This window comes from Schistocerca gregaria, chromosome 1 (genome assembly GCF_023897955.1).
Source record: "Schistocerca gregaria isolate iqSchGreg1 chromosome 1, iqSchGreg1.2, whole genome shotgun sequence".
NCBI classification, from domain to species: Eukaryota; Metazoa; Arthropoda; class Insecta; order Orthoptera; family Acrididae; genus Schistocerca; species Schistocerca gregaria.
The window spans coordinates 501,645,727-501,659,960 of NC_064920.1; the positions used below are offsets into that span (position 1 = coordinate 501,645,727).

At 37.5% G+C, this 14,234-nt stretch overlaps 1 protein-coding gene across 3 annotated transcripts in view; it reads left to right on the forward strand.

The window, feature by feature from the left end:
- The window catches only part of LOC126354066 (ATP-dependent helicase brm-like), a 203,153-nt gene that overhangs the window by 104,923 nt on the left and 83,996 nt on the right, over window positions 1-14,234 (forward strand). For all 3 annotated transcript variants that reach the window (XM_050003445.1, XM_050003454.1, XM_050003438.1), the window contains exon 13: window positions 7,897-7,978. In XM_050003445.1, coding sequence (XP_049859402.1) covers window positions 7,897-7,978 — 82 coding nt within the window. The remainder of the gene's footprint in view (window positions 1-7,896; window positions 7,979-14,234) is intronic.

The window sequence follows — 14,234 nt, forward strand, 5'->3', positions numbered from 1 at the left end:
GGAGACACTCTGAAAGTGTTCTTTTTTTGTGCAAACATTCGATATGTGAACCATGAATGACTTGGCAGATGTCAATACGATAATCAAATTATTGCCATACCCATCCCAGCATGGCATCATCAGCAGAGGAATCTGCAGAATTAGGTTTCGGCCTTTTGTGAGCATTCATAGCTGTGCAACATATACTTGACAATGCTTCGGATAGGACTGATGAGGTACGTAGCATAGAAGTAGAATTGAAGGTCTCCGTATTTACATATTAGGGAAGACTTCTGATATGGTCAAAAATACACTGAGGGGTTTTATTTTCTGGTTGCTGTAATGCCAAGTGTGGACAGTGTAAACTGGCAGTCAGTCACGAGTGTGAAAATACTAGAATTAAGGGGTCAGAGGCATAAGAGTTGTGTGGGGAGAAAAGCCCCATCTCCCTCTCATATGACAGTCAGCCTACACATGCGTTCTGTGTATCTGCAAGCTGGATGAAACCCTAAGTAGAAAGCTCTGCAATATTTAGCAAGTCCTGGAATATGTACCGGGAAGACGGATTAGACACCATAGCAGAGGAAGTGTTCAGTGCAGTTGACAAAAATATTGTCTCCATTGATGTCAAAATTGAGTGTGGCAGCAAAATTATCTGGTTGTGTATAACATGTCTGGGTGAAATCAAGTTAATTGTTTAACTTTTTACCAGCCACCCAAGGATGCTATGACTGTTTTAGTCATTCAAAGAAAGTCTACAGTCAGTAGCACGTAAATACCCGGCTTATGCAATACTAGTTGGAGGTGACTTTAATCTTCCGAGTGTACTCTCAGGCATTTATGCATTCATTGCGGGCGGTACAGACAAGACCTTGTAGCTATAAACAATCTGAATCTTATTGACGGCATCATAAAGGGATGGGAATTAATGAACATGATGTCAGTATAGCAACTATGGTTGCAAAAGCAATACGGTCAGGAGAGAGTTTCTGCTAGAAAGATCAGATAAGTAGTTGTTATTATCTCATTTAGACAGTGAATTGACTTCACATAGTTTTGGTAAGGTGGACATGAATTATGGGCAAAGTTTAACAGTTTGTAAATCTTTCTCAGAAGAACTATGTGCCTAGTAAGTGGATTAGGGGTGGAAAAGGCCTGACATGGTTTCACAATAAAATTCGGAAAGTGCTGAGGAAGCAAAGGCTGTTGCACTCTCAGTTCAAAAGAGAATGCACAAATGAAGGCAGGCAGAGGCTAGTAGAGATTCACGTGTCTGTGAAAAGATCCATGCACAAAATGTAAAGCTACTACCATCATACCCCAGTAAAAGATCTGGCCAAGAAAATTGAACCTATGTAAATCGCTAAGAGGGAATAAGGCCTCTGTCCAGTCCATTGTTGATCAGTCTTGTGTGGCAGTATAAGATAGCAAAAGAAGAACTGAAATTTTTAAATTTCATGTTTAAGAAATTGTTCAAGTAGGAGATTCATTCAAATATAACATCATTTGACCACCACTCAGACTCCTGGATGGAAGATATAGCAGTAAGCATCTGAGGCATAGAGAAACAACTGGAAGAGTTGAAAGCAAATAAGTTACAAGGCTCTGATGGAATCCCTTTTTGGTTTTACAAACAGAACTCTATGGTATTGGCCCCATACTTAGCTTGCATTCATTGCAAATCTCTTGCCCAGCATAGAGTCCCAAGCAACTGAAAAAAGTGCAGGTGATTTCAAGGTATAAGAAGGGTAAAAGAACAGACCTGCAAAATTATGGACCAATATCCCAATTTGCTGCAGTATTCTTGAAAATATTCTGAGTCTCAGTATGTTACATTTCCGTCAGACCATTAAGCTTCTTTCCACAAATCAGTGTGGTTTCAGAATGCATCAGTCATGCAAAACTGAGCTTGCCCTTTTCTTACATGATGCACTGTGAACTATGGATGAAGAGCAGTAGGCAGATTCCATAACTCCAGATTTCTGAAAAGCATCTGACATGGTGCCCTAATACAGACTGTTAACAAATGTACAAACACATGGAATAGGTTCCCACATATCTGAGTGACTCGAGGACTCCTTAAGTAACAGAACCTAGTATGTTGTTCTCAACTGTGAGTCGTCAGGAGTGCCCCATGGAAGTGTGATAGGACCGCCATTATTTTCTATATACATAATTTATCTGACTGACAGGATGGGCAGCAATCTCAGGTTGTTGGATGATGGTGCTGTGGCATACGGGAAGGTGTTACTGCTGAGTCACTGGAGGAAGATAAAAGATGACTTATAGAAAATTTCTAGTAGGTGTAATGATTGGAATAAACTCTGAATGTAGAAAAAAATATAACTTAATACAGATGAGTAGGAAAAACAACCAATAGTGTGCTGCTTGACACAATACGGGCATAATGTTGCAAAGCTATGTGAAATAAAATGAGCCCATGAGGATTTTGGTAGGGAAGGCATAAAGTTTACTTTAGTTGATCGGGAAAATTCTAGGAAAGTGTGGTCCATCTGTAAAGGAGACCATTTATAGGATGCTAGTGCGACTTATTCTTGAGTATTGCTCAAGTGCTTGGGATCCGCACCCGGTCAAATCAAAGGAAGACATCAAATCATTCAGAGGCACCTACTAGATTTGTTATTGGTAGGTTTATAACAACATGCAAGTATAACAGAAATGCTTTGGGAACACAAATGGGAATCCGTGGAAGGAAGATGACATTCTATTTGAGTAACGTTATTGAGAACATTTTGAGAACTAGCATTTGTAGCTGACTGCAAAACAATTCTGCTGCCACCATCATACATTTTGCATAAGGACCACAAAGATAAGGCACAAGAAATTAAGGCTCATAAGGAGGCAAAAGGGCATTGTTCCCTCGCTCTGTTTCCTAGTAGAACAGGAAAGGAAATGACTGGTAGTGACGTATGGTATCTTCCACCCCATTCCGTACTGTGTCTTGTGCTGTGTATAAGTAGTTGTATGTATAAAGGAGTCAGCAGTAGCCGTAGCATATGTCTTGTCACAAATACCACTGTGATGCACTGAAGATAAGGATTATGTGGAACCAGACATCATGCACTAAACAAACATGATTACCAGCATCTACCTGTATCATATGAGAGACTTCAAGATGTTGTTGAAGCACTACAAAATCTAATCAGCAAATGTTTACAGTAATACAGCACTAAAGATTGATTAGAAAAAATAGTTATGCAGTGATTTAAAGGTATTCTGGAAGGTTTTAGTACAGAATAGTCTACCTTTGAAAGCAGCTTGGATTTCTGTTGTGCTGGACCACATCGAAATATTATCTCAACAAGAATCCCTGAAAGAGACCAAGGGATTACAAAGTGCAGATACAAAAGTCAGTATGATGTCAGGACTTTCCACTGATACTGAAGAACTGATGAAACAATGCTTTAAGTGCATCAGGTAGACAAAGATGGAAATTTCCACAATAGGCGCACCAATGATTTTTGATTTACCCAAATAGTATGGCAGATGATATGTTCTTACAATGGACCACAATTCTCATTATCCAGAAATCTGCATTTGCATTCTGAAGCAGAGAATTTTGTGTATGGACAATATGACTTGGTTTGTTACTCCAATGTGCATTAATAAAATTTGCAAAAGAGTGGTTTTTTCAGCTTATAACAACTAGTCCACAATTTTTGTAAAGCAACACAGTAGTCAACATTGGTGTCAAGATCTTTAAAGAGCATCTAATGAACAGCGTCTATGGCTATTGGATTGAATACAATTACAGAGCGGTACCATTCTCCAGTCAGTTGTCACCGGCAGAATGTTTAATGGGAAGACAGCTTTGAATGGCAACACTAACAGTACTGAACAGTTCAAACCAAAAATACCAATCATAAAGACTGTTTAGAATTTAAAGCAGAAATTTGATTAATTGAAATTTATTATTATTATTATAAACATCACAAAGCAGAAGATCTTCCAGAAATGAAGGAGCTAGGTGGGTCTATATCATTGAGTTACTGTTTCCATTTGGTGTAGTCACCTGAAAAGAATAGAAGTTTCAATGTTGACTATCCAGATGGACTCATAGAAGAAATTGTCTTCCCTGTTCAGGGAGCAAATGAAGATAGATGGAGCAACCAACTATTGCCCAAGTCCAAGAAATGAGAGACCACATTAACAGAACAGTGACCAAGAATACAATAAGGGACACTCAGCTAAAATACAATAAAGTCTCTTCAAAATAATGTGGAATTATCTCTTTCAAAATAAGAATTTTGTAATTGAAAAGGGGAGAATGTCATGGCTGTTTCTGTTTTTAGTGTTTAAAATTACTTTCGAAAGCAGTTGAAGCAGATTTAATAAAAAAAGTGTAAATTTTTATGATTTTTCTTGAATAATTATTCTTTAGTGTACAGTATAAGTTACATTACAAGTATTATATTTCGTTTTTAGCAACAGAATTATTGAATTACTGGCAGGAGACCATTGAGATTTATGAAAGCTATGGGCCATATTACATTCGTAAACATTGAAGCAGTTGATTACAATGATATTTACCCTAACTTACATTTTATTTTGGGAATGGCATAAGCAGATGCTATAAACACATTCACACTGCAAGTGTTGGTGTATATTTTTGGGTTACCTTTTCATGCTCTTCAGCTCAAAGTAGTCTGCAAACCTCTGACTTGTTAAATATTATTCTTATCTGTAGAATAACTTCATTTGTACTGAAAACCAGGGGTTGGCAATTATGATGCTTTAAGCCTTGTGTTGCACCTTTAAATAGAACACATATGGGATTATAAATATCTTGTTAGAGGAGATCTGGGCAATGAATATATACACTTCTGGCCATTGGTATTCCTTGACAGCATGGCTGGTGCAGAAGACTCTTTGTCTTCTTTGACTACTTTACTGGTCAAGATCCCAAATACGTCATCAACACTCATGTAACAGTATGGAGACCAGGCAGAATATCTCATACAGATAATAAAATACACCAAAAAAGGACTTGTCTGCTAATAAATCTTCTTACATAATAATTAAAACTTTACATTGTGAATGATTATTCTATCTAACAAAAATGCATGTAATTGTACTAATAAAGCTAGTTCATTTATAGTCAAACATGAGGTTTGCGTGCAGCTACACACACACACACACACACACACACACACACACACACACACACAGAGAGAGAGAGAGAGAGAGAGAGAGAGAGAGAGAGAGAGAGAGAGAGAGAGAGAGCAGGGGGGGGGGGGGGGGGATTTAGAGGTAAAAAATGTGGAAATCATTCTATATGACCACAAAACAAATCTAGGAATGGATGGCATACAGAGAGCAATCTTATCAGTGTGAAGAAAAATGATATTTGTGACATATGAAATTGAAGAAGTTGATGTACATTGGGAATTGGATTGTTGTAATGCTGATCAGTAAGTACCCGAAGTTAAAGTTTGTTCTATATCAAGTCTTCCATGACACATGGAATATTAAATGGAAAAAAGAAGAAAGTGGAATATTAAATAAAAAGAGAAGTGACAATGTGAACAACATAAGAGATAATGTGAACAACATGAAGTAGTGGTTATGGTGATGAACCAATATAGGCACCTCTGATGAAAAAAATGCGAACCACGTATTTTTAGATGTGATACAATAGAATTTCTGCTGTGGTTGAAGCATTGTAAAACAAATGTTGCATTTACACTTTTAAAATGATCTGAAAAGTGTTGAAATAATGTTTTAAGAAGCATAAATTTCAAAAACTTCTCCTGGAAGGTCACAGCACCAAACTTTCTTTTTTTACGAATCAAGCAGTTCCTCATCTAGTCATTCAGATTAACTTTTTTTGTGGTTTCTGTAAATCAGCGTAGTTAAATGCTAAATTACTTTAGCGTCACAGTAAATTTTCTTATCCAGTTTAAATTTTTCTCCATCACTATTGACCTCAAAATTGATGGGACATTAAACTGTAACATTCTTCCCTTCCTAAAATGCGGGCAGATTACAGGTCGTCTGAACTGTTAAGAGAATGAATGAAACTGATTGTTGCATTTCTTTAAATGTGAACCAGTTTTACAAGTTTGTTTGTCAAGGTTACATAATCAATGGGAGGCACTGCTTAGAAGTTGTTTTTGGTGATTAACTTTCCATTTCAGTTATGTAAAAGATTTTAATGTTCATTATCTTTGTATATGATCCTTAACTCAATAGGTTCTAGTTAAAAAAGATAAAATATTTTAGTTGAGTTCTAGGCTTATTCCATCCAGTTCCCGAATCTCTGTTGCATTGTGTGAGGCTAATCTTCTCTGCTTCCTGTTGTGTCCTTCAAATGCCAAAGTAAACAGAATTTGATATTTACAGAATAATTCTGTTTATTTACAGAATAATTTTGTTTTGTATAAACACATTTAATTTTAACACTCATAATAATTACATTTAAAAAAATGTCAAACATTGAATTGCTTGAAGAAATTGAATTAATACAAGATAATGAACTAAATTTCTAGTGTAATTAACCATTTGATGGTATATTCCTTAATCAGAAATGGAATGGAACTGATAGGCTGTTACCATGATACAATAAATTGCATTAATTGGGTTAGTGGTGCCAATCTCAGGCAACAATTGAAGGTGGTCAAACTTCTGAATTGTCCCATAAATGGTTTTGATAGTTTTGATGTTAAGAGTGTATTTCATTAACCAATCAAGATATACATTTTTAACTCATTATTAATTCACACTACATTCTGAAACTATAAGGCATTTATGAAACTGGCTGAAGAACACTCTGCTGAAAAATATTAACTTGTTGCTATTTATCATAGAAGTTATTCTTCATCATTTGCTGAAGACAGTCAGTTATTCTGAACTTCATGTTGTTTATTGCCAGTGACAAAACTATTCTTCCAAAGATAAAACCAGTCAGCTGAGTGGAATCTTGGTAATAGCTGGCCAGATTGCACTCATTGCTATAGGATATTGGTGTATGTTCTCAGTTAACATTAAAGTAATCTACATTCGACGGAGAAGTTAATAACTCTTTAGGACAATTAATTTCTTTCTCACTTTAATAAGAAATTTTTATGCATGTTTCCAACATTAATTTGTGTGAAGTGCCATTCTTGATGCCACGTTAGTTTACCAGTAGGCCAGGCTCTGAAGAGAGAGGAAAACAGGAGGAATGAGGAGAAATAATCTGACTGTGTTCACTTAACATTAGCAGTCTGTAATCCGTAATGTTTATAATTCAATCTCCTGCAAAAATAATATGGAAATAAGAACTTTTGGGAACCTAATTTGAATTACATTGGGAAATGTACTGTTAACAGTGGTTATTCTGCCACCATATAATATACTGATTCAATCTGCAAATTACTGCCTTTATCTAGTGTTGTGTTTTGAGCTGTGACTAATCGTGGGAATAATAATGTACTTCCATTCAGTTTGTGTTATATAATATTGACTGTAGAAATTGACTAAGTTGAAACAATAACTATGCAACTTATGACAGCTGTTTATTTAGTGTATATAATAATTTCAAAGATTTTCATCTAAATCCCCATCAGATATGTTGCGAGAAAGGTTTAGTACACATATCTTGCACCATTCATCACAAAGATTCTAATGGTCTGCAGATCATCTCTACATATGTATCACAGTGAAGTCGTAATTTTGAAATGAGGTATAGTCAGGCAAGCACAAGAATTTACTTTCTATGCAACCTTTTGTAACTGAATCTGGAAGAAGGTGGGGCAATCATGACTTATCAATAAATTACCACGCATCAAGTATTGATTTCTTATCATAATCATCATCTTCTCTCAATTATTGTGTGTTGTTTACCTTGTCTGTTGAAATATCTTGTGGGACAGTCCACTGATCAGTAAGTACTAAGTATTAGTTTTTGCTTTTCAGTATTGCTCACACCATAACAGAAAAGGTAACAGAACAAGCAACTATCATGGTGAATGGAAAACTGAAGGAGTACCAAATAAAAGTAAGTTTTTTTTAAAAATAATTTTCTTTTCTTTTCACATATGTAAACTAATGACAACATGAAAGTTATAGGATAGTAGCTGCAAGTTCATCTTACTAATTGTACACACATTTAATTGGCTTCTGAATGCATAGATAATTTTATCTACTTTTAGTGAAGATAAGATTAATCTTCCTGTGGCAGGACAATGTGAACTTAGAATGTCTGAATGGGGCACAATGTTAGGCTTCAGACAGATGGAAGATTTCCTCCCAGTAGCTTTGTGCATGATAAATACTTTTAATATCTGTTTCTGAATGTGCACTGAATGTGTTAGAGAAGACGCTAAAGGTTATGGAGACCTTGTCAGTTGTATAACAGTTAGTATCACCATATACTGATATGGAGGTCATAACTGTCATTCCCAGTGACCCTCTAGGATTTTCCTTCAATGTTAGGATCTGGGGTATTATCTAGTATTGCGAGGCTAGGTGAGAAGCTGTAAAATAGGATCCTAAGCTGTTAAAATAGTATCATAGTGAAATGCTTTCACTTCAGTGAGAGCCACATAACTTTTTTTATTCTTGGATATCATCAAGTTTAAACTTAGCCATTTCTTAAAAATGACCAGCAACCAATTGCTACAGTTGCCCAAAATTGTATAGGCTGTAAATTATGTTTCCAAATTTATTAATAAAGTCATAAGACTTTTTATTGTACATTTTTATTGCTTGAATCTATTTATGCCAATAAATATAACTTAAGGAATGTAAAGTGTCATGTTCAGTTCATTGGATGTGTGTGATATGTCATTTGATACACAGTTTCATATGCCATTTGATAATATGTACTCCATTCATTCATTCATTCATTCAGTCAGTCATTTACACACCCTGTTCTGTCAATCCTGCCATGAAAGAGAGCCTTCAGGCATGTTGAATCAGTTCAATTTATACTTTAATAGGTAGAAGTAGCCATTATGACTAGTGATAATTACTAAAGGTGATAATTATGGTAATTACTTCTAGAGTAGAAGAAAAACAACTAGATAAAAAAATTTAAAAAACTGCTACTCCTTCACCTATACTGCTGAGCTGTTACTACTTCAAATCAGGCATTTTGGCTATACATAAACCACTATTAGCTGTCTATATGCTGGGAAAATCAGGAACTATCAGATACAAACTAGAGTTTGCAGAATTAAGGTTCATGACTCCAAGTATTCAGATTTATTCGACAAGGAGTGGCTAATGAGATATTCTTTTACTTTGCATTTAAACATTTGAGTACTTTGTTTCCTTATGCCCACTAGTGTCCTGTTATAGATTTTTGCCCCAGTATATAAAATTCCATTCAGAACCACGTAGAGAGATGCATAGTCTATATGGAAATTATTCTTATTTCTAATCTTCTGGTTGTGATTCACTGAGTTCATCCTTACCTACAAATGCAGTTAGGGAATATATGTAGTGACCTGCACACTATCAGAGCAAAAATTTTCTGACACACCTACGTAATGTGGAATTAACTAGTATATGCCACAGTAGCTGTATATGCCACAGTAGTTGGACCTGTCAGTGTGAAAGGAGATGGGAATATTGTGTTGTCAGTAGAGAAGTAATAACATCAGACAGGAGAGCTCAGTGGCTTCGAATGTGGACTAGTCATTTGATGTCACTTTATATGAATGCATGGTGTGTGTTTTTTTGGACATGTTCGAAAGAACAGATGTCATACAGAATAAGCAGTTGTGGTACATTATGTGTTAATTGGAGGGGAAGAAAGGAAAGGAAAGGGAGGGGATCAGTGCTGTCAGCTGCAGGGCATTACACGGAATTAGCAGTGACAGATAAAAATTTATGCTGGACCAGGCTTCAAACCTGGTATCTCTTGCTTACTAGACAGGTGCATTAACCACTGCACCATCCAGGGGCACAGCGTTACTGCAACTGCACGGACTATCTCAGCACATCTCATGGCTGATTCACACTCCCATCAAGCACCAGCTATCTGCAGGCCCTTTCCATTTGCTCCATGTTTGCTACTCTGAGACCAAATGTATTTGTGCTTCACACTCATGAAGGCGTATCCGTTGGACAGCTATGTGAATCAATTATATGAATGTGTGGTGTCTGTTCTTTCGCACATGTCTGAAAAAACAGATACCATGCATTCATATAACTGATTTGCCTAGCTGTACAATGGATTCACCTTCTTCAGTGCAGATACACAAATATGTCCAATCTCCTTTGAGAATCTTAGAGAAGCGAACATGGAGGGAATGGACAGGAACTGCAGATAGGTGGCACTCGATGGGTGTGTGATCAGCCATAAGGCATGCCAAGATAGTCCTCACAGTTGCTCGCCGCTGATTCTGCATAATGTCCCGATGCAACTGACAGCAGTTTCCTCTCCTTTCTTCCCCTCTCCACCTTCAATTTACATGTAATGATGTAAGTAACAGATATATCAGGGACATTTCAATACGTTTCAAGTTGCATTAGTCACCTGTTACTGATTTGGTTGTGAATTGGAAACACAAACAAAACCCAGCTAAATCATGGGCAAGTAGACTTCATGTACTGATGGACTCGGACTGTCGAGCATTGAGGATGGTTGTAAAAAAAAAAATCACTTGAAATCAATGGGAAAAGTCATTTGTGAGTCCCAAAGTGCTAGCAGCAGTCCAGATAGCATGTTGATTGTGAGTAGGCAGTTAAAAAGAATTGGTTACAATGGTTAAGCAGCTCCTCACAAGAGACACCACAGGATGGTGGATGATTGGAAACAAGTGATTTGGAGTGATGAGTCACACACTGCCCTGTGATAATCTGATGGAAGTATTTGGATTTGGTGAATGCCTGGAGAACATTTCTGCCATGATATGCAGTGCCACCAGTGAAGTACAACACAGGTAGCGTTACAGTATGGTGGTCTTTTTCATTGTTATATTGTGGTCCGCTAATTGCGTGTAAGAAACTGCTAAATGCAGAAGGTTATGAAGATACAGGGTGTCCCAAAATAATGTGTACACTCTTTGAAACCGACATCTCTTTAATGAAAGGGATTAGAAATAAAATTTTAGAGCTGTTAGGTGCCTCATGGTCTGACATACGGTGGTAAATGTTCAAACTGGTGTAAAGTAGTTCCTTTCTGATTGCACACACTTTTTCCAGCACTTCTGCCATTGATGGTAACATTTCTGTAACTCATCTTCTGTAATATCCTCCAAGACCCTCGTCACAGCTTTTTTGGATGTCTTGTGTTGTTTCAAAATGCTTTCCCTTGACCGCCATTTTGACTCTTGGAAATAGAAAAATGTCGCACGGAGCGATATCTGGTGAATAAGGTGGCTGTGGTAGCACTGAAATTTGTTTTGAGGTTAAAAATTGCTGTATTGACAGAGTATTATGGGATGGTGCATTATTGTGATGCAGAATCTAGTTATCAGCAATGTTGGCATGGACACGAAGAACTCTTACGAAATCTTTCTAAAATATCTTTGTAGTAATATTGGTTAACTGTTTGTCCAGGAGGCACCCACTCTTTATGAACAATTCCCTTGGAATCAAAGAAGCACACAAGCATGTAATTAACTTTTGGCCTGGGTGTTCCCTTTGAGCACCATTGCGAACTTTGGCGTTTTGGCTCTGTATCATACTGAAAAAACCAACTTTCATCACCAGTGATAACATGGCTCAACAATTCTGGATTGATTTCCGTTTGGTCTAACAGATCGGCTGCCACATTTTTCCCTGTTTCTCGCTGTTGTGGTGTGAGATTTTTGGGGACCATTTTTGCACAAATCTTTCTCATACCAAGATCTTCAGTTATTATTAGAGGAACCGTTTCTCGATTGATGTTCAGTTCTTCCGCAATCATTTTCACGGATAATCTTTGATCAGATTGTACGAGTTCACGCACCCAGGCCAAGTTGGCATCCATCCGTGAGGTTGATGGTCTTCCACTGCGGTCTTCATCTTCAACATTCATTCTGTCTTCACTAAACATTTTATGCCAATAAAAAACTTGAGCTCTTGACATGACCTCCTCTCCAAAAGCCTTCTGAAGCTTACCGTAAGTTGTTGTCGCATTTTCACCTAATTTAACGCAAAAAGAAATGGCATACCATTGCACAATATTATGAGGTTCCATTTTTGTGATTAGAGACACAAACACATGTTAACTTATTACAGCACAACTCAAGACTGAGCAGTTGCATCGATGTGCCGCTTGGCCTAGAAGCAGCTTATAGACCAAAGTCAAAGATATTGTGCCTACGCAAGCCTGCAGGGTTGCCACATCTTGCAAAGAATATCAGTCTCATTACTTTATTGTCGCAACTCGTAAGAATGAGCGACATTCCAGCTTTATTGTTCCCAATGGAATAGCATCACAGGCTTGCTCAATTTGCTTTCTAAGATCATCCAGTGTGTGTGGTCTCACAGCATAAACTGTGTTCTTGAGAGTACCCCACAGATAGAAGTCTAGAGGAGTTAAATCTGGAGATCAAGTGAGATACTCCACAGTCCCTCTTCATCGTATCCATCTGGCAGGGAATGTACATTTGAGAAATGCCCTCACATCCAGGTGAAAGTGAGGTGTCGCCCCATCCTGTTGAAAGTAATAATCTGCATTTCCAACTGCAACGCTAAGACCAGGAGTTATCATTTCCAAGTATAAGTTGCCCACGACAGTCTTGCCAAAGAAGTATGGCCTAATTAACCCTCTAGAAGATAGACCACATAAGACTGTTACTCCTGGTAGATTAACATGCCTTTGCTCGGTTACGTATGGGTTCTTCCTGGCCCACTACATGCAATTACGGTGGTTAATTGTTCCATCAAGTTTAAACGTCACCTTATCTGACCAGAGAATTCGATCTTGGAAATGCTGCACTTCTTCACATCTGTTAATGAACCCCTCACAAAATTCGCTTCACCTATCAGGATCATCCTCGTTGAGAGCTTGGAGAAGTCTTGGAATGTAGGGCATAAAGTTCTGTGACCGCAAAATTCTACAAACACTGCTTCTGCAAATCCCTGTCTCATGAGAGCATTACCTAACAGATTTCTTCGGGGATTGTGTGTATGCCTGGATTACTGCATGTTAAGTTTTTCACCTCCTTCTAAATTATTACCCATAAAAATGATATTTCTGTCTCCTTTAATAAAAGAGATATTCTGTTTCAAAGAGTGTATACATTGTTTTGGGACACCCTGTATTTTACAGCACTGTACACAGTATGAATAGAGGAAAATTTCAGAGAAGATGATTGTTTGCAACCCTCTCTTGACAACTGCTCGAGTATTTGCGATTCGCCACCAGGTCAGATTAAAGTAAGACATTGAAGCAGTTCAGAAACAGGCTGCTAGATTTGTTACCGGTAGGTTCAGTCAACAATCAGTTAGTATGGAGATGCTTTGGGAACTCAACTGAGAATCCCTCGAAGGAAGGTGATGTTCTATTTGAGAAACACTATTGAGAAAATTTAGAGAACTGGCATTTGAAACTGACTGCAGAACAATTCTACTTTTGCCAGTGTACATTTCACATAAGGACGATGAAGATAAGAGAAACTATGGCCTGTACGATGGCACATAGACAGTCGTGTTTTCCTCGCTCCTATTGTGAGAAGTATAGGAAAGGAAATGACTGGTAGTGATGCAAGGTATCCTCTGGTAGTACCGTACAGTGGCTTGCTGAGTATGTATGTAGATTTAGTTATTTGTATCCACATGACAGTGCATCTTGTCATGAAACATCATTTGTGAGGCAGTGGTGTGTGGATAATAAATTTCCTGAAATGGACTAGCCTGCCCACAGTCTCGACCTGAATTCAATTGAACACCTTTGGATTGGTTAGACTGTTGACTTCTCTCCAGACCCCAGTGTCCCGACACCACTACCCTCTCTGGTTTTGGTTCTTGAGGAAGAATTGGCTGTCATTCCTCCACAAACATTTACTTGTGCTTTAATGCAAAGAGTGGATGCACCCATATTTATGCCCACTAATAGATGCAAGGGCTCTCTTTATACATAGTATAAGTGTAAAAATTCCTGGTATCTGAAAAGATTTCTGCAAGATGTTCCATTATCTACACAGTTGCAGATTTGTAAAAAATAAACCATTTTTTCACCATAGCTGCAATGTCCCAGAAGATTATGTCATAGGGTAGGTTTGAGTGAAAGTATGCAATGTTTGCTAGCAATCTGATCTGAAGGTCAACACAGTGAGAGAGATTTCTGAGTGCAAACCAGGCAGAATGAAGCTTTT